At 36.1% G+C, this 23,489-nt stretch overlaps 3 protein-coding genes across 3 annotated transcripts; all 3 read right to left on the bottom strand.

The window, feature by feature from the left end:
* Positions 1-3,294: 3,294 nt before the first annotated feature.
* LOC148915780 (protein FAR-RED IMPAIRED RESPONSE 1-like) lies at positions 3,295-4,443 on the bottom strand. Its single transcript, XM_089054200.1, has 3 exons — positions 4,295-4,443; positions 3,866-4,204; positions 3,295-3,430 (listed from the first exon to the last, which is right to left on the bottom strand). The coding sequence occupies exons 1-3, from the start codon at positions 4,441-4,443 to the stop codon at positions 3,295-3,297; spliced, it is 624 nt and encodes a 207-aa protein (XP_088910326.1).
* A 5,112-nt stretch (positions 4,444-9,555) lies between these two features.
* LOC103343290 (laccase-14-like) lies at positions 9,556-12,691 on the bottom strand. The gene is made up of 7 exons (XM_016797003.2): positions 12,581-12,691; positions 12,232-12,383; positions 11,901-12,145; positions 11,327-11,452; positions 10,610-11,204; positions 10,106-10,467; positions 9,556-9,737 (listed from the first exon to the last, which is right to left on the bottom strand). The coding sequence occupies exons 1-7, from the start codon at positions 12,689-12,691 to the stop codon at positions 9,556-9,558; spliced, it is 1,773 nt and encodes a 590-aa protein (XP_016652489.2).
* Positions 12,692-17,123: 4,432 nt separating this feature from the next.
* LOC103343288 (putative laccase-9) lies at positions 17,124-21,942 on the bottom strand. The gene is made up of 7 exons (XM_008246951.2): positions 21,783-21,942; positions 21,523-21,674; positions 20,442-20,686; positions 19,816-19,941; positions 17,975-18,563; positions 17,496-17,851; positions 17,124-17,409 (listed from the first exon to the last, which is right to left on the bottom strand). Exons 1-7 carry the CDS (start codon positions 21,882-21,884, stop codon positions 17,270-17,272), a joined length of 1,710 nt encoding a protein of 569 aa, XP_008245173.2. The 5' UTR covers positions 21,885-21,942; the 3' UTR covers positions 17,124-17,269.
* Between the last annotated feature and the right edge of the window lie 1,547 nt (positions 21,943-23,489).

Below are 23,489 nucleotides of genomic sequence, written 5' to 3'. Positions count from 1 at the left end.
TACATTTATTAACAAAGTATGCTTTTTTGCCGAAAAAAATATATTGTACCAATCATTTCAATGATAATCTATTTTCTAGTATGAACATGTTTATCAAAGTTATTGTTATTGTATTAAGGTTGAAAGATATTCCAAGCGACAATGAGGACGTAGAACAAGTCCATTGAGGTTGGAGCATCTCATGAAGGTTCTTGGCTGCAGAAGACCACACTTGCAAAGCCTATGAAAAGTAAGGCTTCAGTGGCTACCTCAAGCTCGAAAAAACGGAAGCCAGCAAAACGAATTTCGGGTCCTATGGGTACTTGGGTGTTCGGTGTATGTGTGTTCTTACCGAGGGATCAAAATCCTTGTTCACCCTTGCTTCACGTGGATTTGGAGGAACATATCTCCTTCAAGGTATTCTTATTTTATTTGACAATTTGCATTTCTCACTTTGAAATAATTTGTAATTAAGTGGGTCACAATCAAATTGAGATTACTAAACCCTTTGTGTTTATGCAGCTTACTTTAAAACAAATAAGAGGGTGTGGAAACAATGACAAGTGTGCTACATGGTATAACAAAGCAATGCACGACACTATGAAAGCAAAGGTCAAACAAGTTGGCTTTTTGCGCTTTTTGTCAATATTATGGAAAGAAAGGGGATAGGCCATTACTTGTGGCCTTAGCTGATAGATGGTGGGACACTACCCACACATTCCGCTTTGATAAAGTTGGAGAGATGTCGATGACCCTTATGAACTTCACAGCAATCACAGGATTGCGTGTTGGTAGGAAGCGATTAAAGTACGACTTGGAGATTTACAACTAGGGCAGTGCGGCTTTGGCTTGCTTGTATAAATCAATGGATTATTGTTCCAGGGGCAGGTCCTCAAGCATGGGTGGGTATTGGAGGGTATGAAAGGTTAGTGTAATCGAATTAAATGTCCCCAAAGTGCAACAGATTTTTTTGCTTAAATTGCTAATTTGTATACTTGTTTTGTGTAGGTATAGGTTTGCGAGTACCTAAAGCTGTTTGCTTTATCAAGGCCCAGTGAGACCGTGAACACGTGGCCCCGAACATTGAGGTGGTTAGGTGCAAAAGCAAAGTGAGACTTGAGGGACCAGCTGGTTTAGCCTGGTTTTTGGGAGAGTAAATCGCAATGTAAAGTTTAGGTACCACAGAACCTCAAGTACCCAAACTTTCATCGAGGACAATGATTTCAGATTATAAGCTCACTGATGAGTCAGTAGTCGAGGAAGCACTTAATGAATACCCAGCTTCGAATGGCTTGCAAATTCATCTGACTTTGCCCAGTATAGAGATGAGTACATAAGGTACTGCCACTATGTGGACTTACGTGAAGCGGTACGTTCTACACTGAACACGTATTATGTACTTACACTTCCTGCATTAAATTGATATAATTTTTCACAAATGTAACATGATACCTCAATTCCACAGGAAGGACAATACAAAACTCCCAAAGAGGCCAATATAAGGGTAGGAAACATCTCTCCTCAGCTATGGTCAGTGCGAATACCATGCTGGGCCGCCAAAATGGAAGTAAACTTGTGCAGATACCCCATGGACAAGATAGCCCTGATCTACCATTACCTGATGGTGTAACGCATGTACGTAGTTTCCATTGCATAATTTATTCATAATTGATGGCTTCTTGTGGTGATTATTGTAATTGCATGTGCCTGAATGTAGGCAACTGTTGAAGCTGCAACCAAGATTTTAGAGCTGAATGCTGGGTTGAATGCCTTACTATTTTCAACTTCATTGGAAGCAAGCATAGAGATTAGGCGCCTACAGCAAGAGATTATGAGTCAGTTCGGCTTCATTTCATAGTGATTTCATAAAATTAACAAACATCACCGATGTTATATGGAAATAACAGACCAAGAATGAACATGAACGATGTTCTATTGTAATAGGAGATATTGAAGAACATCACGGGGACAACCATTGCAAGTTCTGGTATTGGTCAAGACGTCTTAGCTGATAATGCAGAACATGTAAGTTTGTTACCTCCATTACCCCAATCGATATATAAGATGTTCAATTTTGCAATTTTAAATAATATGTTACATTCTACAATGCAAACCATCATCACTCGTGTGCACAACAAAATTGATTATTTATATATGTCAATGTTTCCCTGTATGTAGGAGTTTTGCACAAAATTTAAACATGAGATAGTTAGAAAAGGAAAGACCAAAATTGTGGTAGCAGAAGAGCATGAAGAAGATGAGGAAGAGGAAGACGAAGAGGAAGAAGAATAGGAAGAGGAAGAAGAAGAGGAAGATGAAGAGGAGAATGAAGACAAAGCCTGGATAGAAGAGAAAGAGGTTGAGGATGAGGATGGGGCCACAGCTAAGGGTAATCCGGGTGCAGAACAACATCGGGGCCACAATTAAGGGTAATCCGGATTTAGAACAACACTCCACATACCGAAAACATAAAAGTGATAAAAGTGTTCATTCATTGATAGTAAAAAAATAGGTCTAATTATGCCTGTACAATAAAATATGTTCACTCTCGCATTGCATCACCGTCATGCAATTGCATGTTTGCAATTCGGGATATTTTGGAATGTGTTTCGCACTACATGGCAATTTCTATTACTAGGTAATTTCTTATAATCGGTCATTTTGTAATATAATATGTTCGGATTATTGCCCTTTAACGTTTCTCATGCTCTGTATTTCGGTTCATTTCGCCCTTCTATTTATAGTAAAAAAAAAAAAATAGGTCTAATTATGCCTGTACAATAAAATATGATCCACTTTCCCTTATTAGGGGTTTGCGCATGTCACTCTTGAGACCGTAAACGCAAATGCCGACCGGCTATGGTCAAAACTGTTAAGACCTTAAACGCGAAGTTAATGAATGTATATAGCAAAGACAAACAAAAGCAAGTAACAATTTCATTATGACCCTATGGATATGATTAAAAAATAGGATTAACCAATCGTGGTTTACAAAATTGGATATATTTTGGAATGTAATTTGCACTTTCGGGCCAACAATTTTCTAATACCAAGTATTTTCAGATAATTGGTCTTTACCGATTCTAATATGTTCAAATAATTGCCCCTTACCCTTTCTGATGCAATGTATTATGGATCACCGCCGCCTACATAAAACTTCCATCCAAGCACCCCATACAAGTCATAAAACCGTTTTTCAACAATACATACATAAAACAATAATATATCAATCATATGAAAGCATCTTGTCTATCACTAGATCTACATTTAATGTTAATTGTTACATGTAAACCAAGTTCCAAAACTACAATTGTTTCAAGTTGAACCAGTACATAGGGAAATAGGTTCACCATTGTTGAATGAGAAATCATCGTCACTGTTGGGGGTATAACTGGTTGGGTCTGCAATAGAAAAACTATCATAACCAGACAAATCAACCACATAGTTGCCTCTGCATTGAGGAACCATTTTACTAGCATAACTGTAGCTAATGTCCGAGGACGGCCCTTTCTTGAAACTATACTGATAGCTTTCACTACCTGAAGGGATATTCACACCTGCATTTCTGCTTGGATGCAAGTTTCTTTGAGAGAAATTTCACTTTGTATATCCATATCCGCGACACAAATGACATTGTCGACGCTTGCGTTTTCCACCTTGGCTTGCTTGAGTGCCTTTTGTCCTAACAATTTTTGGATCTTTCACAATATTTGGAGGACATTGCCCAGCACTATCCAATTTCAGACTTCTCTCTTCTTCCTTTTACCGTAAGCCTTCACAAATTCCCTCCCATCTACTAAACTCATTCGTCAACATGGCATAACCATTTGCAGTCTTCGATGCATAAAAACATACTTTGTTTGACATAGCACTTAAACTTCCATACCTCACCATTTCTACAACTTTGTTGGTAGTGTCTTCGCCTTTGCCGAAACATTCCCTACATGTATCACTTTGGGCACTCTTTGTCCATCTCTTCATTATGAGTGCCGGAGGAATTTCCGTAAAGTGCTCGTACTTCATTACATAAAACAGGTGGCAACACGGGATCCCTTCACTTTCAAATTTCCAGCATCCACACTCTATCCACATATTTTCCCCACCGTGGTAAACACAAGTCCAATTATTATGCGGTTCACCATATTTTGGCAATACGTATACACGACCTCCAAAATTATGCATCACATTATCATGGGTGAGTGCTGAGCAAGATTCGATCTCATGACTTATCAATACAAAGCACCTATGCGTGTAAATCTAAGAAGCTTATTGCTCGAGTTTTGTCAATGCGGTTTTAAGGACTGGTGCTAAGTACATTGCGTTGAAACCATTCTTCGCCGAGGTATTCCTAAGACGTAACATAGCCCTATCAATTGCAGGAATACATTCAAACAACTTCACGCCTTTCCTCAAGTAATCCTTCACATACTTGTTCATGGACTCCATGCGTTGAGTGGTGCACATACCATCGAAAAACTTTCATCTAAGACATGATTCAACCCATGAGTCTCTTTTTGCATACATCATTTCCAACCATTCTTTTTGTTTCGGAGTACTCGCTCTTTCCCTCAAAACCTCCCATTTCTTCTCAAACTCGTCCAACGCAAATGGTTCCCAAATTTATGCCTGAAAATTTCTTAGCAATTCATCATCCTTCAAGTTATTCTGTGCATTCCTTGACACATGCCATGAGCACAACTGATGGTTAGACATGGGAAACACATCATCAATGGATTCATGCATCGCCTCATAGCCATCCGTCAATATTGATATTGGCTTCTTATCTTTAAGGATGCCATGAATGTTTCCAATAACCACTTGTAAGTTTCAAATGTCTCATCATGCAATAATGCGCAACCAAACATTACAGTAGAACGGTTGTTGTTTGAACTAACAAATAACACTAGGGGCTTGTCATACATATTTGCTTTGTACGTGCTGTCGAATATGAGGACGTCGCCACAGGCAATGTACTCCAAAAGTGAAGTGGGTCCCTCGAAAACAAATTACCGAGCCTATTTTCCTCATCAACACTAAACTTACAAAAGAATTATGGATCCATTGCTCCTTTTCCTTTTAAGTACGAGAGTGCGGCTTCTGTGTCAGCGTCGAGCAAAATTTCCCAGCGTGATGCATCCAACTTATTGTACAGATCATTTATTTGAAAACCAACATTTAAATACCCGCCATATTGGTCGACCATATACTCATATGTATGACATGTTCTAACCAATGCTCTTCGCATTTCCACTGCTTGTGCTAAATCGGAATTTCAAACAACACGGTTACATCGGAGATATGGCGATTCAAGTGGAGTAACTAGTTGATGATTGTGATGTGGTTCAAAATTCGTAACAATGTAAGTATCACGTTTCTTCTCATAACCCACCCAAAAATGGGCAGGGCAATTCTCTCTTGTACTTGGCTTCGGTTTCAAATCCTATCCGGTCGATCATTAAACTTCTCATTTCCCAAACCTTCTTTAAAACAACACCACCGTCTCCTACATACTTTCCCTTCCGAATTACGAACCAATTTGTCTTTTCTCACGCTAAATCCAATGCCCTTTGCATAACTCATATAATATTCTTCCTCTAATTCTAAAGTTTTAAACTCTTTCCCCATAACATCTTCTTTCCTCGGTGCAATAATGTCAACAACATTATCATCACTACTTTGACTAACCAGATGTTCAACCGACATATGCCCACTCTCTATTGCCAGTGCCCTGTGACTCAACCTTTCACAGCCACCCAGATACCCTGAATCACTACAACCACCCTTTGATGTCTCTACACCCCTGTCCATCTTACCAGACCCTTACATGCCTGAGAAACATAAATTCAAACTGAAATTACATTATAATCTATGTGCTACCATACATTCTCTTCAAAAAACACAAATGAATAATCTCATGCAATTGCACATAGTCAGGTCAATAATTGCCCCGCGTATAACTGTTTCGCAACCAAAAACATGCAATTGCATCAACTCATTACCCAAAATACATTCAACTCCTAAACCAGAAAAGAGGGTTCTTTGAACTCTTACTTGATCTTTCCATACTTTCCACGCCTTCTCCTTATACTTCCTTTTGCCACCAACTCAAATGTCGCCGTTAACAGCCAGGGATCTTCGAAATCTTTACAACCATGTTGTTATTACAAATCCATTCCGCTGATGTCGTCAACGGTCAAACTCTTCGCCCACCCACCTCGTATATCGATTGAATGTAGTACCCGCTGGAATGGGCTTCAAAGCTCCTAAACACATAAAGAAATGGACGATCAAATATCAAGTCGATGACACCCTCAATTTGCGAAATTGAAATTCTGTATCAGACAATGCCAACATAACAAACTAAATTAAATACCTCCAATTTGGTGACCATTACATCATGGAGGTTGGACCCACCATCAATTTGGTATCTGCAGATGAGTTTTGGGCAAGCAAAGAGAAGAGTTAAGAAACTTTCTTAGGCAAAGTTGCCAGTGTCGGCTTAGGTTTTCTCGTGGATGACCTCAATTCGATGAGCATTAGCTTCTTGCATATGCGTTTTAGCCAAGCACAGACAAGAGTTGGACGCGCTTAGGATGGATTTGGGCAAGTGAGAGAGAAGCGTTCTGGCGGCAGGAGAAGAGTTCGCCGGCAAGTAGAGCGAGTGGACAAGCGAAAAGAAGAGTTACTGGAGGCGCTAAGGATTGGATTTGGGCAAGCAGAGAAAAGAGTTCCTGGAGGCGCTAAGGATTGGATAGGCTCTTAGGATTTTTGATTTCTCAGAGTCACATGCGACTCACGTGTTGAATAACAAAGGGCTCAATAGGTTAAGTCATTGAATCTCAGCCATCCATTTTTAACATGGAAATTCAGCCTTTGGATAGTCGGCTGTACCGGCACCACATAATTTTCGTATAGGTGCAACCTTGACCAAAAAGAAAAAGGCTACAAAAGTCTTCCTTCTTTTTAGAACAGTGGTGCAAATTTCGATAAAAGTAATTATGTCTTAGGGTTTCTTTTTTATTTCTTAAAAAAAAATAAAAAACAAAAAAAAAGAGTTGGTTACTAACGATGTTACCATTAAATCTGGATGTTAACAGTCTCTCTCTTAAAAGACAACCATGCCACATGTCGCTATGTAATTAGGTGCGTACTACCACCGCACGCCACGTGGTAGTACTATACTTTTGTATAATTTCTCCACAAGTGAGGGAAGTGGTTGCTGGGGATCAGCTGACATGGATTTTTTTTAAGTCATACACCGTTATTCCTAAAACACTCTATAAGTCCTTTTACAAAGTGGTAAATTCGTCTTTAAAATTTTGAATATATAGTTACTAGGAAAATAGGATAAGGGAGTAGAAATAACAGCACTCGTTGTAAAACACTATCAACTTATCCTTGTGGCTTATATCAACTTGTTCACCCGTTTTTATTTTAATCCTGTGATGGTAGGGTAAAGTTCCTCATTGGCGTGGTCAACAAGTCAACTTTCTTTTCTGCGTGAGCGTGCCACTGATAGCAGTTCAAAACCCTAGCATCGCTAAAAAAAATAGATAACTTGCGCCCCAAGTTTCTGACTTTTAAACAAGAAATTGTGAATTTGGGTGAGGATTATCTCCCAAGTAAGTTATTTTCTTTGTGTCAGACTAGTGAGGACTTTATAATTTTTCACAGTACAAAATTGGTAGTTCTTGCCAGAATAGACAAAAAGAAAGTAAACTGTTCTAGGCAGAATTGCCTATTACAGGACTCAAAAATGAAATGGCGACTCCGAAACAAGACAACATGATGTTGGACTTCAATTTTTGACTGGATAATTGCCTCTGAATCGGGCTAGATTGGATGTGTCTGTGCTGAATTGGATCATCAACACCTTCAATTGATGAATTTTAGCTGGAATTTGAGTTTGGCAGAGCTTCAATTTATTTCAGACCATGGAAGGCTTGCTAAACGAGCAGAATTAAGGCCTCTTCAGTCCGGAGAGGGCAAAAGTGGTTGGATTGATGATCACTGAGATGGAGCTGCGCTATGGTGCCTGTTTTGCTTAACCAAAACTTTCTGTAAATTTTGCTGAGGTTTTCATATTTGTAAAAACTTGAACTCTGCTTGACTTGGCTTCATGCTGAATCAAATTTGTAACAAGAGAAATCTCGCTTTGTAAAATTGTTTCTCTATGCCTAAACCGAAAACAGAGATTTGAGTTCTAGCTGACTTGTTTCTTGTGGCTCAATAAGCTTTGGTTGCTTCAATGCTTGAAGGCTTTTTGAGATCATTGGATCTTTTTGAGTTTGTCAATTGTGACTTTTAGAGTTTTTTGTCTTGATTGATTTTTTGGCTGTCTCTATTTGTTCACCCCCTCTCTTATGCTGGAGTGGGGTTTTTTAATCTTTGAATAATGGGCGGCAAATCCTTCAAAAAAGATCTTTCTTTTTAAATGTCAAAAAAAGGGGAAGCTATCTGTTCTGGCAGAGAAAAACCATCAACGATCAATTCCCATGGTGGTCTTTTCTTTGCTTTTTTTTGAAAGAAAGACCAACTTTCTTTGTTTCTGTCTATTCCTTGTAAAGAGAAAGGACACAATCTGCCATAATGGTCAGTTTGCTTTTCCTATTTCAACAACTATCTTGCTTCCTACTTATCTCTTGAGATCGTAGTCTGCTTATCTCTCGGAAAGATCATCTGCTTTGGTGCAGAGTTTTTCTATATATATAAAAACGGGTTTTGATCTTTTGGCTGCAAAGATTTAGAGAAGTCTTCCTTTTATACTTGCCTTTATTAACTCTCTATGAACTCCTCTGTGATAGTTGAAATTTTTGACTTTTCAAAGTTAAGTAGACACGTGGGCTCTTCTGGGAAAACATTTTTGAGTAAGAAAAGATCTGTTGACTTGCTTTTGAGATCAAATGGCGAGAATTCTTCAGAAGCTGAGCTTTAATCCAATCTCTTAGAGGTTTTCGGGCTGCTTAGTGATGAATTACCATTTAATTGGCAATTTTATTGATTTATTTACTTTTTTTTTGTGTGTTTTTTAAACCTCCATTTCTGCAAAAGACATGGGCGTCTAATGTTGATTGGGCTGCTTTTTCTTCAAAGCTCAAGACTGTTCATTTATCATGGGCTTAATAAATTCTGGGCTGGGCTTGCAAAATTCGAGAAATTAATCTGGGCTTTCTCTATTTTGGGCTGCTCTTCAGTTTCTTTTAAATAGACTGGGCTCGCAGAATTTAGGCCTAAACACAACTCATGATGCATTAATGTTTGTGAAAATAGATAATGCAACTCGTGCTGAACCAACGCTTACTTTGAGAAATGAAAACAGCAGTTAGCTACGTTCCGATCCATTATGCATTAATGTTTGCCAAAATAGAAAGAATAGCACTAATTTGTAACATGTTACAAATAAGGAAAAATTTAGAACATCCGAAATAGGAATATACTGTAGTGCTATTAAGATTAAGGAAAAATTCAAATACTATATAGCTGTGGCGTCCTGAATTAAGACTAACGTAAAAGCTCAGAATTGTAATGCATACAAAAATAACAAATGTCTTTTGAATCTTCGTATAAACTTTGATATCACTCTCCCATCTGTAACATCGACGGATCGGCACCAAACAGTGAATTTTTGCTACACGCCGGCAAGTAATCTGGTGGAGGACGAATACTTGTTTCATCGGTCCCTCCATTCTTAACTATGAAAACAGTATCCATTCCCCAACTCATATGTCGATCAAAATGACAGTGCATGAACCAAACCCCTGCCAAAATTGTTCATAGTAATTAAAGTAAGATTATATTAGTCAGATTAACATTAATTCTTATAATTAATATTAATAATATATCGGTAATGCATTATGGTGCCTGTCTGCATTAATTTCAGAGACTAGTATAACTTGTGTATGTGTTATAGTATATACGGATATTTATTGATACTATATCATAAAAATGGAAATTTTAACCCCGTAGTCTACCTATATTATAAGAGGTGAACAAGTAGATGATCGCATTGCAGTACCATACAATAATTTCTCTGTATATGTTACGTTTAGCATTTTTGGGATGTAGAAAAAGTTCCATTATAATGTTAATCATATATACATAAGATCAAATTAATGAGCATACGAACCTGGATTGTTGGCTATGAATCTGATGGTGGCCCAACCGTCCTTAGGGACTGGGAAGGTATTAACTTCAGGTGGATCAACCAAGTTGTAAGTTAATGGATCGGTCACGTTGTTGAAATTTCCTAAACCAGATCCGATGACATAAAATCTGAATCCATGCAAATGGACTGGATGATTCTCTCCTGAATCCATGATATTAGTCCCTTGGAATGTTATCTCCACTGTGGCATTATAATCCAACATCTTCACCCTCGTAGCCCGACTGGTTATGGTGTAATTGTCTGTTGTCAAGTCCTCTGCGGTGAAGTTGAATAGATTAGGTGGTTCGTCTGGAAAACTTGCTTCGTAATATCCTCTTATGTTCCTATCAAGAAAAACAAATTATGCAGGATCAAGCAACTATTGTCTTAAATTATAGCAGAGTTCCCTCAGACTTCAAATCTCCTACTCGGATACCATGATAAAGTTAGAGCATCCAACATGAAACTAATTGGCGAATGTAATACCTGTAGTATGCTTGCAACACATCAACAGCAGGGTTGGCAAAGCTGATGTTGTTCAAGCCAGAAGCAATCCTGTTTCCTTCAGGCCCAGCACATGAGTTGTTTGGACAGTGCAGCATGCCAATAGAAATGGTTATAAACATTCGGGTGGTGACATTTAGAGGAACGTCAACCGGATGCTCTGCAGATGCCAAACTTCTGAATTGTGTGACAAATTTTCTCGCAGAATCGATGTCGTAGTAACCAGGAATGTAGGTTGGATAGATGGGTGATGATGGAGGAGTGTAGTTGCCGTTGTATTGGAATATGGCACTGGCCATGCTTTTGTCAAAGTCATCAGCCTCTCCATCATAGTAAGGGCTTGCAAGCATATAGTACTGGCCAAGGGATTGCTTTGCTGTGAGTAAAACATCCATTGTTTGTCCTGGGGTGATCATTATGTAGGAGGTAAAAATAGGTTTGACATAGGCACCATCCGCTCCTACAACTGTGAGATTGTGATCGGCAATGGCAAAGAACATGTCTACATTTTGTACTGAATTCACTATTCGGAGAAGATAGGTCTTCCCATAATCAACGAACATTCGATATGTTGTTTCTGCAATGCACATGAAGTCATGTGTTTTATAATAAAATCCTCAATTTGCATGGCAAGACAAGGAAAAACAGGAGCATGATAATGATTACAAATTGTCTATTTATCGTTTAATAAATTTTTACCGTTGGAGCATAAATAAAAGTCTCCAGGTTCGCCGTTGATGGTATAAGAATCTGACGATGTTGTTAGTCCACCAGATTTGAGAGTCTCATCCAACAATGTCATTACATCCTCTTTATACCATGATGCTGCAGGAGAACAATAGGAGGGGTAAAAAGCTATGCAAGACGCACAAGTGTTTTTTTTTAATAAAAAAATGTTATGGGAAGATGCACATAAAGTAACCACTTTGCTATCCTACAAGAACAAACTAGATGCACACAAAGCTTAAAAGAAAAGTAAATTCGACTTGATTGGGTGTGTTATTTTTTATGGAAAGCAAAACTTTGAAAGACCAACCAGTCATGTATTTTGCATTTAGCCAGTGTCCTTATTCTAGTAGCCCATGGAAGATTGACTTTCTGTTGAGGGTCCAAAATTTAGTATGAAAATTGGGACCCACCAAATATTTTGATAAATTATTACTATTAATTTGCTAAACCAAATCTTTTTGTAATAAGGTTCAAATTAAACAAGATAATATTATGAGCTTAAAATTGCATGGAAGAGTTGCAGCTAATAAAACATTTTGCATACCAAATAAAATAACTTGTTCTCCATCTGGCTTTGGAAATGGATAACTGGTACCATTTGCTGGCAAGATGACAAAGGCTCCATGCACTGTGGCCCTACTCCAATCGCTGTGGGCATGCCAAAACAATGTACCTTCTTCTGAAGAAAGCAAAATTTGGTAGGTGAAGTTTGTTCCTGGCTGAATAGGGCATTGTGTAACATACTCAGGTCCATCGAACCACGGGTTTCTTGGTTGCTTTATTCCATGCCTATAAAAATAGCATGCATAAATTTAAAACAAAATTTACATTTTTCCCTCTCTGTCATAAAAGTATTATAATTCCGTACTTCTTACCAATGTAGAGTGACACCATATCTTCCTTCATTATAAACATTCACGTACACCGTATCCCCCTTCTGAGCTCGGATGATCGGCCCCGGAAAACTCTCATTCACAGTCAATGCACTCTTCGTGCTACATAACTTTGTGAAATTGGTGTCTTTAAGCTGCAATCAAGATATAACCACAAAAGTAAATCTATGAACATTTTTTTTTTTCACTCAACAACTATATCATGCATGAGATTTTAAATGCTGACATTTTGCAATAAACGGAGCTGAGCCAGGATTCTATGCGTTACACAAAGCAAGTCGAAATTAAAATCACAAAAGAAGGTGAAACCCAAGCAATGAGTGCTACTTACAATGAATTCATGGTAATGCACATTTCCTTGGACCAAGCATAGAAGCACTTCAGTCTGTAAGAGAAAAATAGACATAAATGCTAAGAAGCTCATTGTTTTGAAGCACTTCATTTTGAGAGTACTCTCTCTGCTCTCCCAAAATGTGTCAGTGCTTGCGTCTTAATACCTTGGATCGTCGGGTGGGGGTTCTTATACTCTAAAATATGGCTACAGTGACTTCCTTGGACACAAGGCAACTTACTCACATGGAAACTTTAGGTGGATTTTTAATTTGTTAATTTTTTTTTTTATAACAATTTGTGGTCCCGACTATGCCGAATACTTCATAATATTGACTCAGTATTATAAGAAGAGCATTGTAGTAAACCAACAATATTGTTACATTATTATTATTATTATTAGGACCTTTCCTATTGAGGATGGTGATAGCATACTAAATTCATATACAGTACACGGATGCTACGACTCGAACTTAGAACATTTCCTAGAGAAACATTTACTCCGAACAACTACACGCACTGGCGGACGTAGCAAGGCGCAAGGAGGTGTAGCTGCACCTCCTTACCGGAAAAACTATTGTGGGTGCTTCAAATTGCCCCTTTGCTCAACTGGTGTACAAATTACCTTATTTCCATTTTCAACATTTAAGTAAATGTCTCTGTCCTTTTACTTTTATTTATTTTTATATTACTCCATTTACTTAAGTTTACAATGTAAATAAGGAAGTACCCCCCATTTGGATTCAAATAAAAATACTAGAAAATCAAATTCCCACCAAATCAAAATATAAAAATTCGGTTTTAGTGCAAAATACGATTTAGGCTAAAAATGATGGCTTATTAAGTCAATATATACTTTATATTAAAATCCCATAAAATTAAGTTTTCTTATTTGATGTGTAAGGAATAAAAGCCGTCAAAAATTATCTTGAGAAAATGATTATTCCAAAAAATCATTTTTCATACTTAGTCAATATTGCACATCTGCTAAAAAATTTCTAGGTCCGCCACAGACTACACGGGTTATTCGTTGTTATATTTTTTTTTTATTCATGTATTGATTTAGGAAATTTTTTTTTTCTCAATATATTAAATTCTGAATTTTTATTATTATTTTAGGGAATGTTTACGAAGATAGCTTTTGGTATTTCTGCATATCATAACCCTTATCTTTTTCTTTTCATTTTCACTTTCCTTATATTGCAATTTTGGTATCTTCCTTTTAACCCGCCTCTTTTGACCGCCAGAATGGTGGTTGTGAGAGATTTGCACTGAGTTGATAAAAAAGAAAATGCCAACAAAGTATATAAATAAAAGTTGAAAAGCAGGCAACCCAAAAACAACCTATAAAAAATTAAAAAATAAATAAAATAAAATTTTGAGTGGGCGGAGGAGTGGTTGCTTTCGGCGGATCTTCTTGCCATCAAATACTAGGACCGTACGTTGACAAAAGAAATTGAGCCCAATTTGTCTTTTGCTTTTTGCACTTGAACAAATCTTCACAAACCCAAAAATAAAATTTACATATACACATATGGTACTAAAAAGCCCAATAGAATTTGGCCGAAAACAAAAACCCCAATAAAAGGAGGGTGATTAGACAGAAACTGAGTGCAGAACTGGCTTATATTGATTCTTTTCTATGTCCGACTTGTTAAGGACTTCCATATTCCACTTATGTGATTAAAAAAACTCAAAGAAACAAAATGTTGAAAGTGTGATAGGAATGAAAGAACTTCTATTATTGAGTATGAAAAGGGATCTCAATACACGTTACAAGTTAAAAGGAGTGAAGTAAGTCCGATTAGACAAAAATACAAGTAAAACAAGTGAGGTTGAACTAAAAGAAACTCCAATCCGATTGATTGAACTAAAAATAATGCAACGAAACTTAAGCAATCACAGTTGGGATTCGAAAATCAACTGGAAATCATACCAGCCCAAAGAAGAAGGCAGAAAAATAAACACAAGATTTCTCAAGAGTTGCCGACTGGAAATCAAGAAGTGAAAGCAAGAGAATTGTTGAGAAACTTGAGACCAAGTTGATCAATTTGAAGTCTATTTTTTTGAGAGACTAAGTGTGTGTATTTCCCAAATATATTTAAAATAGGATAATGAGTTATTTAATATGCATTTTTCAAATACAAAGAAGCAGAAGAAAAATTAAATTCTAGAAAATCATACAAATCCTATTAGTCCCAAATTTTACAAAAAATTGCACCTTTTACATAACTTTTAAAGAGAACATTTTGGAGCGAATCATGAATCCTAATAAGGTATTTAAGTAGTGTGTTTGGTCTCTCTCTTCTTGATTCTCCACTATGGCTTCTACAATAGGTACAATAGTGTGCACCTCCCCAAAGCTCTTCACCAAGGATGGATGAGATGAGAGAATAAGAACTTGGGAGAGAAAAGCGTGTTAGCTCTCTCACTCTTCCAAGTGGCGGCCAAAGTGATTGGGAGAGAGAGCTTTATGTTTTCTCTCTTCCAATTTTCCAACTTGAAACCCTAAAATGAAATAGTGCCATAGCTTTTATTTTATAAACCCATGTATATGTGACTCATGTGGACTTACTTCCACATATATATGTGCCGCACCTTACTCTTGGTGGCCTAATTTTGGGCCATCTTGGTCCTTCACATTTATTCTTTAATATGCTATATGTGTCTAAAGTGTTGACGTGAGTCTCCTAATTAATCAAGGAGATTTACTTCCTTGATTAATTAAGGGATTTACTTTCCTATTTTTTATATAAGTAATAAATCATTATACAATTAAGAGATACTTTCCTAATTCTTTACTATATCTAATTCCTTGTAAAACTCTCATATGTAAACTCCTATATATACCTTCTTATATGGAGAAGAATAAAAAAAACCCAAAGTATTCAAACCATATTCATATTTTAGCATGGTATCAGAGCCAGTATCTCTTGGGACCTGTGCTTTGCGTTCTTCTTGAAATTTAAGTGCTCTCCTCCCCTTCTCTTCAAGGGGTGGAGAGTGAGTGAAAATGATATGTTTATTGACGTATCCCCATTACCTTTATGTATTCCCATGAAGATACTACATATCTCTTTATTCTAACGACCCATTCTCTTCAAGGGGAGAAGGGGAGTGAAGAGAAGAGAAGTTGTTTTGTCTCTAAACCCTTATCTCAAATTTCTTCAAATTCTCATAATCGAATCCAAAACCCTAAATCAAATTCCTCATATTTTTCCCCAAATCCAAATCCCTCAAATCTAAAGTCCTCAAATCCTCTTATCCAAATCCCTAAATACATACCCTCAAATCTTATACACATACCTCTTAAATCCAATTCATACATCAAATTTCTCACATCACCTTCCTCACATTCTCATATCACATCTTACTTCCGCTGCGATGTTAAGAACCCATAAGATTCTCCATCTTATTGCAGACTCACAGAAGCATGCAATCAACCCAGACTCCTTCTTCTATCCTCACCGACAAAGGTTCTACTCTTCATACGTCCTCCAAGATCAGATATTGCACATGCTGTGAGTGTGGAAGAGTATTTCATAACTCACTTATCAAGTTGGGCATTCGTGACATATATGCATCAACTTGAGGAGGAGTGTTGACGTGAGTCTCCTAATTAATCAAGGAGATTTACTTCCTTGATTAATTAAGGGATTTACTTTCCTATTTTTTATATAAGTGATAAATTATTGTACAATTAGGAGATATTTTCCTAATTCTTTACTATATCTAATTCCTTGTAAAACCCTCATATGTAAACTCCTATATATACCTCCTTATGGAGAAGAATAAAAAAAACCCAAAGTATTCAAACCATATTCATATTTTAGCATAAAGTCCTATGATCCAAATCTTTATTCTTAAGTCATGTGGGATGCAATTAATTTTTATCTGTTTATTTAATTGATTCGAGGTTGAATTAATTTTTATTTGTTTATTTAATTGATAATTTGATATTGATTTGTTTATTTTATTGATAAACTATAGTCAATTAGTCATAGTTATAGATATAAAACCCTTATTTTGTTTTAATTATACAATTATAAAACTGTACTTTAAGAGAAAGAGTTTAAATCCTCCTTCAAATAATCCAGGTAGTTCAAATTCTCCTTCAAATAATCTAAGGTAGTTCAAATCCTCCTTCAACTAATCATAAGGATACTTAGTTGTCTATAATATATATATATATATATATATATATATTGAACTTTTAGTTTTTAAAAATTGCACATCCTCCGAAAATTTTCCAGCTCTGCCAGAGAATGGAAGTAGACAGTAAAATTTATTAAATTAGGCTGGAATTGCGGGAAATGTATACTCGTTAATATGTACTTCCGTTTCAAGATTTTTAAGCTGGGCTTGGGCTCATTTGAACTGTACATTGAGATGCTTGTTTTCATTTGGGATGGACTTAGTTTAGAGAATTGTTTCTTAAATTGGACTTACTTTTTTTATAAGCGAATTGGACTTGAAATTTGAGTCGAATGAAACAATAATTTTTCTAACTTGAACTTTGGGCTGGAGTAAACTTGACAAAAATCTGTCATAACGAAAATAATTTATTATTCACTCAAGAAAGATAATCTAACATAAGAAGTACTTGGATGTTACAATCATTCTCACAAATCATATAAACATTTAAAATAAATTGAGATCGATGGAAGAAAAAGAAAGTAAATTTCTAAATCTAAGACTTGGAACAAGGAGGCATATAAGCAGGTGGTGGGCGAATCTTGCTTTCAGTAGTGTTTCCATTCCTCACAATGAGCACAGTGTCCATTCCCCAGCTGGAATGCCTTTCCAAATGACAGTGCAGAAACCATACTCCTGAAAATCATTATCAAAATAATTTCTTTAATTAATTTGCCTTTAAATCAAGCAAGTGACATGATGTGCATCTTATTAAGACTTACCAGGATTGTCAGCTACAAATCTGATGGCAGCCCATCCATTCTTTGGAACCCCAATAGTGTTTACTTCTGGTGGATCAACCAAATTGTAGGTCTTAGGCGACGTCGTACTGTTGAAGTTCCCATAACCAGTTCCAACCACATAGAAGCCATAACCATGGAGATGCATTGGATGGTTCTCAGGTGCAATGATGTTGGTCCCTTGGAAGACTATCTCAACTCCTTCACCATATTTGATCATCCTCACTCTCGTCCCAAAGCTCGGGTATATTGTGTTGTTACCGACGTCTCCGGTGAAGTTGAAATAATAAGGTGGCATATTAGGGAAATTAGTACTATAAACTCCGTTGTTATTTCCCCTGTAAAGTAGGCAATTAGGTCATATTAACTTTGTCTACTTTGTATATCATTCTTGCAAAAAATTAAACTCTTCATCGAGCGAAATCTAAATGTAAGCAATGATAGAGAAATATGATACGTACCGATAGTATGCTTGCAATATGTCAATAGATGGGAGCTCGAAACTGATGTTGTTTAAACTTGCAGAAAGCGCATTGTTATGCGGGCCACTACAATTAGAGTTGGGACAAATTCTTTCATTTATGGCAATAGAGATAACGATCTTTGAATGGATTTCTAATGGGACACTAATAGGGTGTTCTTTGCTTGCCAATGCCCTTATTTGGCTAGTGAAGTTGTCAGCAGCCGTTTGGTTATCGTAATCGGGAAGAGTCGGGAAGGGAGTGGTGGACGGGGCGCTGTAGTTGCCGTTGTATTGAACAATGGCAGTGGTGGTGCTGTTGTTGAATGGAACGGAACCGTCAACATAAGCCTTAGAAGCAATGTAATAGTGGCTGGGAGGCTGGTTTGCAGTGACCAAAATGTCCATGGTTTGGCCTGGAGTTATCATGATGTAGGAGGTGGTTATAGGTTTTATGTAGGCAGCATCTTGAGCTACCACTGTGAGGGTGTGGTTGGCGAGGGCAAAGAATTGTTCTTCGTTCATCACGGCATTGATGACTCGGAGAAGATAGGTCTTTCCATAATCAACCAACAAACGATATGTTGTTTCTGCAACATTAAAAATAAATAACTTTTAGAACATATCAAATATTTATGTAAAAATAAAATAGTTATTACCAGGGGCCAAGCAAAAGCTAGGTTTGAAGTCTCCTTAGCCCCTTAACGGCCTCCAGCACATGGAAAACTTCATAAGCTCCGTTTATTTTCTCATTTAAAATGGTAAATGCATTATGTTTTTATACAAGCAATAATATTATACTTTAATTTAATGTAAACTACGGGGATGGGAATTCAAACTCGGGTGCAGAATGGGGAGCACATTCGCTCTAGCCAACTTGTTCAACCCCATGTCTACAGACATTTACAATTACAATAATGTTATTTATACAACATTTATTGATCACTTTGCGACTCACTTTTGTTAACGAGATAGTCAACAATATGTTCAATTAATGTGATACAAATAGTAGTGTGAAATAATTTATTTTTCTGGTGAAATAATAATACGTCCCTTTAATTGGTAAAACAATTGTTGTTGTACATGGACTAATAATTCCCTGTAAACAACCCATATACCGAGCATGGCTTGGTCATGGATACCAATATACAACAAACTAACATGATTTGAATAGTAATTTTCATTTATATAAGTGAAATTTGAATAGTGATTTTCAATCCCTTTCTTTCAATTTTATATATTTTTTGATTACTACGTACGTTTTGCTAACTTAGAAAAGCTATAAATCATCCGTTTGCATGTTATTATATTCCGCAGACACCTAAAAGTCTTCTTCATCAAAGCGTAGTGTTATTATGTCAAATCCAGTTATTATAAAAACACCCCTTTGCTTCTTTTCTAACTTATGCATAAATAATGCAGAGGACCCATACTATACTAGTGTAGTGTATATAATATTTAGGGAGTTTCACTAAAACACCCAAAATGGGAGCTTAAATTATAAAAAAACTCAACACCCAAAACACTTTATAAACACACTCAAAATCCATTTATAAACACACCCAAAAAATATACAATTGTTGATTTTGGGTGTGTTTCTATGTTTAAATAGTGTTTGGGTTTTTTTATAAATACATGTCTAGGATTGAGTTTATTTATAAATTTGTATATTATTTATTCCTTCAGACAAGGTTCTGAGTTCGAGTCCTAGCATTAGTGTAGTGTGTATAAGTTTAGTATACTATCGTCCTTCTAAATAGGAAATGTCTTTAAAAAAAATACTTATAAATAATTAACAACGGTATTAAAGTAGATTAAGTTTGGATCTTTGATTATAATTACCATTAGAACAATCATACAAATCTCCGGGCTGGCCATTGATTAGGAAGGCATCTGAACTGTTTGGATCGCCACCTGATGCGAGGGCCTCTTCAATTATTTCCATCACATCTCCCTTGAACCAGGAGGCTGCAAGCAACCCACATATGAAATATATATAATTTCGTTTTCGAATTCGGATTGCCGGCAATGACAACGCAAGAAAATAAATACAAATAATAATGACTTTTGGATGTTCTTAATTATAAATTATTTCACGTATGAACGGTGAATATATAATATTAAGAAATTGAGAGTATATATTTAGAATGTTCTATACGTTAAGCGCAACATCATAGGAAAATACAACAAATTCTTGTATTCTACGTTCACATGCTAAACAGTAGACCCATAATTATATTCCAAATCCTGATTATGTCATCTTAATTTTTTCTTCTTTTAATAAGAGAGAGGCACCATCATTCTATCCGATAATATATAAATAACGTGAAGGTTAGAATATAAATTAGGTCTAGTCTTTTTATATTCATTAATAGTATTAAAAGAGGCGATGATAGAGAGGACATGAAATTAATAGTAATTAATTTGAATAAAAATATATATAAATTATATGTGAATAATAAAAGTACCTAGAATAAGTGTTTCTTGTGCATCTGGTGTTGCAAATGGATAAGTCGTGTTGAGCGCTGGTAGAATAACGATGGCACCATAGACGGTGGCACGTGTCCAATCACTGTGAGCATGCCACCATAAAGTTCCTTCTTCACTGGAGAAGATAACTTCGTATGTAAAGTTTGTTCGTGGTGCAATAGGGCACTGAGTTACGCTCTCAGGTCCATCTGACCATGGATTTCTTGGTTGCTTCACTCCATGCCTGTAAATATATTAAACAAAAGGGTCAGTATGTGTATTTTTTCTCATAGTTAGGGATGGGGAAGAGGTCTTTTTTTACACACACTATCGTGGGTATTCAAACTTAAAACCAATCAGAACACTTTTTTATCGGATAAACCCATTGACAAAGATGTTTTTTTTTTTTTTTCTCTTTTCATGTTGTACTGTTTCAAGCCGCCAAAATAAAATGGAAGGTTCTATTTTTGTGTTTATTGAAAAAAAAAAACTAAAGCCGGTGGAAAGTGTTCCATTGAGGATGCCCACAACTTCCCGCCTCCCCATCTCTTTGTTTTTTTCGACAGAAATTATTCACACTTTCACCTTCTCATCACCTGTTTTTTTTGGTCAGATGCGTTCACATCTTCACTTTGTTATCATCATGCATTCTAAATTTAATATTTTATCCTTTTAAACCCTTGGAGAAGAAATACTCCATGAAAACATGATCTCTCTCTCTCTCTCTCTCTCTCTCTCTCTCTATGTAATAGAAAAACAATCACTGGCTAATGGTAATGAGTCTCTTGCTAGAAGTAAGCTAATCGAATTCGGAGAGCCCCATCATGAGATAGGAAAATGAAGGATATTGTAAGCGGAAAGATCTTTTCAATCCACCCAAACGGACCTACTAGGACCTAGCTATCAACCATCCATACTTTTTCCACCAAGCTTATAATTTTTTTTTGGGTAAGTTTCTACGAAGCTTATGTTGAAACCGCACGTAACTTATCTATCCATGACAACGAGTCTTGGACTCTTGGTCAATGTGAAAAAAAAAAAAAAGCACACGCAGATCAGCTATAGGCCAATGGGATTTACCAATGAATTGTGAGACCATATAATCCCTGGTTGTGGACATTGACAAAAGCAGTGTCTCCTTTCCGAACAGTGATCGTCGGCCCCGGCAAACTGCCATTCACAGTTAAGATGCTCTTTGTGCTGCAAAGCCTTGTAAAATTTGTTTCTTTCAGCTGCAAAATATCACAAAACAAACCCCAACATTTTATTACACAACTCTAGTGAAACACCCATAAAGAAAAGCAACGATATGGTATTAGTGTAATGTAGCAAGCACTTACAACAAAATCATAATGATGAATAGCACCATTGGCGTTGGAAAGCCCACCCAAGAACATAAACCCTAGAAAAGCAAAGACCCAACTCATTTTGTTATACCCCATTTTCCTTGAGTCTTCTTCAGGTTGCCCTCGAGAGCTTGTGTGGTTTTGTTCTCTGCTCGAGAGCTGTATATATAGAAGACGACTTCATAGCAAGTTGGTTTGATTAGTAGATACGTTTCCCAGTTCCCACTTGATTGAACATTTCAAATTATCGTACCTAACTAAAAAAAGTTTAAAAACTAAGTACATATCGCTAAGGCACCGAAGTAAACATGCGGTATTAGTTTTCTGCACTTTGCTTTGTTGGTCAGAATTTTTGATACTAGTATTATATTTCTTATGAACCTTACTGATATGACGTACTTACAAAGGCTAAGAAATCGGTATGCCCAACTCTAATATTCCACCAACAAATTAATGTCATAATATTTGTTTCCTATCTTTGTACTTTATATATATATATATATAATATTATATATATATATAATATTGTTTGAATCTTGTAAACAATAAGTTTTGCTAATGGTGCACAAGTGCTGTTTTACTCTTTATTTATGGATTTTCCGTTGAATTATATATATATATACATCTAATTGTGTCCTATAAAATCAATGAACACGGTGCTTTAAGAAAGTACTAAAATTTTAATAATTTAATTGAGTAGTCAAATGATATCGGATTCAAGGTATTTTTTGCAAAGATAATCTTCGAATAATATCTACAAAATAGATTATTTGGATTAATGAAATACAATGTATGGTGGGCTCTACAAGGATGTCCCTCAAATAAGCTTATTTAAGGGATCCCTCAATCGAAGCTTACTGTCAACGTCAAATAAGCTTATTTAAGAGATCCCTTCAATTGAGTTGTCAAATAATATCGGATTCAAGTGATTTTTTTGTAGAGATGATCTTTGTATGAGTACCTACAAAAAATTACAATACGAAGTCGGCCCTTACAATATAAGGGTATCCCTCAAATAAGTTTGTTTGAGGGATCTCTCAATTGAAGCTCCCTATATTATACATATATATATATATATATATATATATAAGGGTGGATCCGTGGCACTATGTTTTTAACACAAGTTTTGACACAATTTTGTAACCTTTGGATGCAAGCACTTTCAATGATTAAGATTACATGTGATTTCACTATTTAATTTACAAATTAATGAATAATAAAATATTAAACTCCCCACTTTTCTATATATATTTTGGTCAAACTCCCCACTTTTCTAGGTAACTTTAATGTGCCAATAAAAATCACTCTCTCTCCTCAATAAAATTCGCAATAAACGATAATTAATCTCATTATTCTCAGAAACAATCCAACTTAATTCAACCAAAAAAACAAGAACAAAAAAGAAAACTCAGATCTATCACATGGAAAGTCTTGGAGCACTGATGGTGGGTTTATAAGCTTTGTCATGTTTATGTTCTCAATTGCTTGAGAACGAGCAATATAAAGTCTAAAGACATATGCTTTGTATTGGCGATGAATGGGTGTCTGCGGTTCCCTTTTTCTTCAGCTTTTTCCTTCAATTCCTTTGGTTGGGGCTCTAATATTTTATTCAATTATTTTCAGTTTGGACTGGTTTAAAAAAAATAATATCATCTTAATTTGTTTTGTTTTTGTTATGATTTCCTCTTTATGTTGTATCTA

This window comes from Prunus mume, linkage group LG6 (genome assembly GCF_029339155.1).
Source record: "Prunus mume cultivar Tortuosa linkage group LG6, ASM2933915v1, whole genome shotgun sequence".
In the NCBI taxonomy this organism is placed as follows: Eukaryota; Viridiplantae; Streptophyta; class Magnoliopsida; order Rosales; family Rosaceae; genus Prunus; species Prunus mume.
Note: the sequence above shows the minus strand (reverse complement) of the source record. Positions and strands in the feature narration are given on the sequence as shown.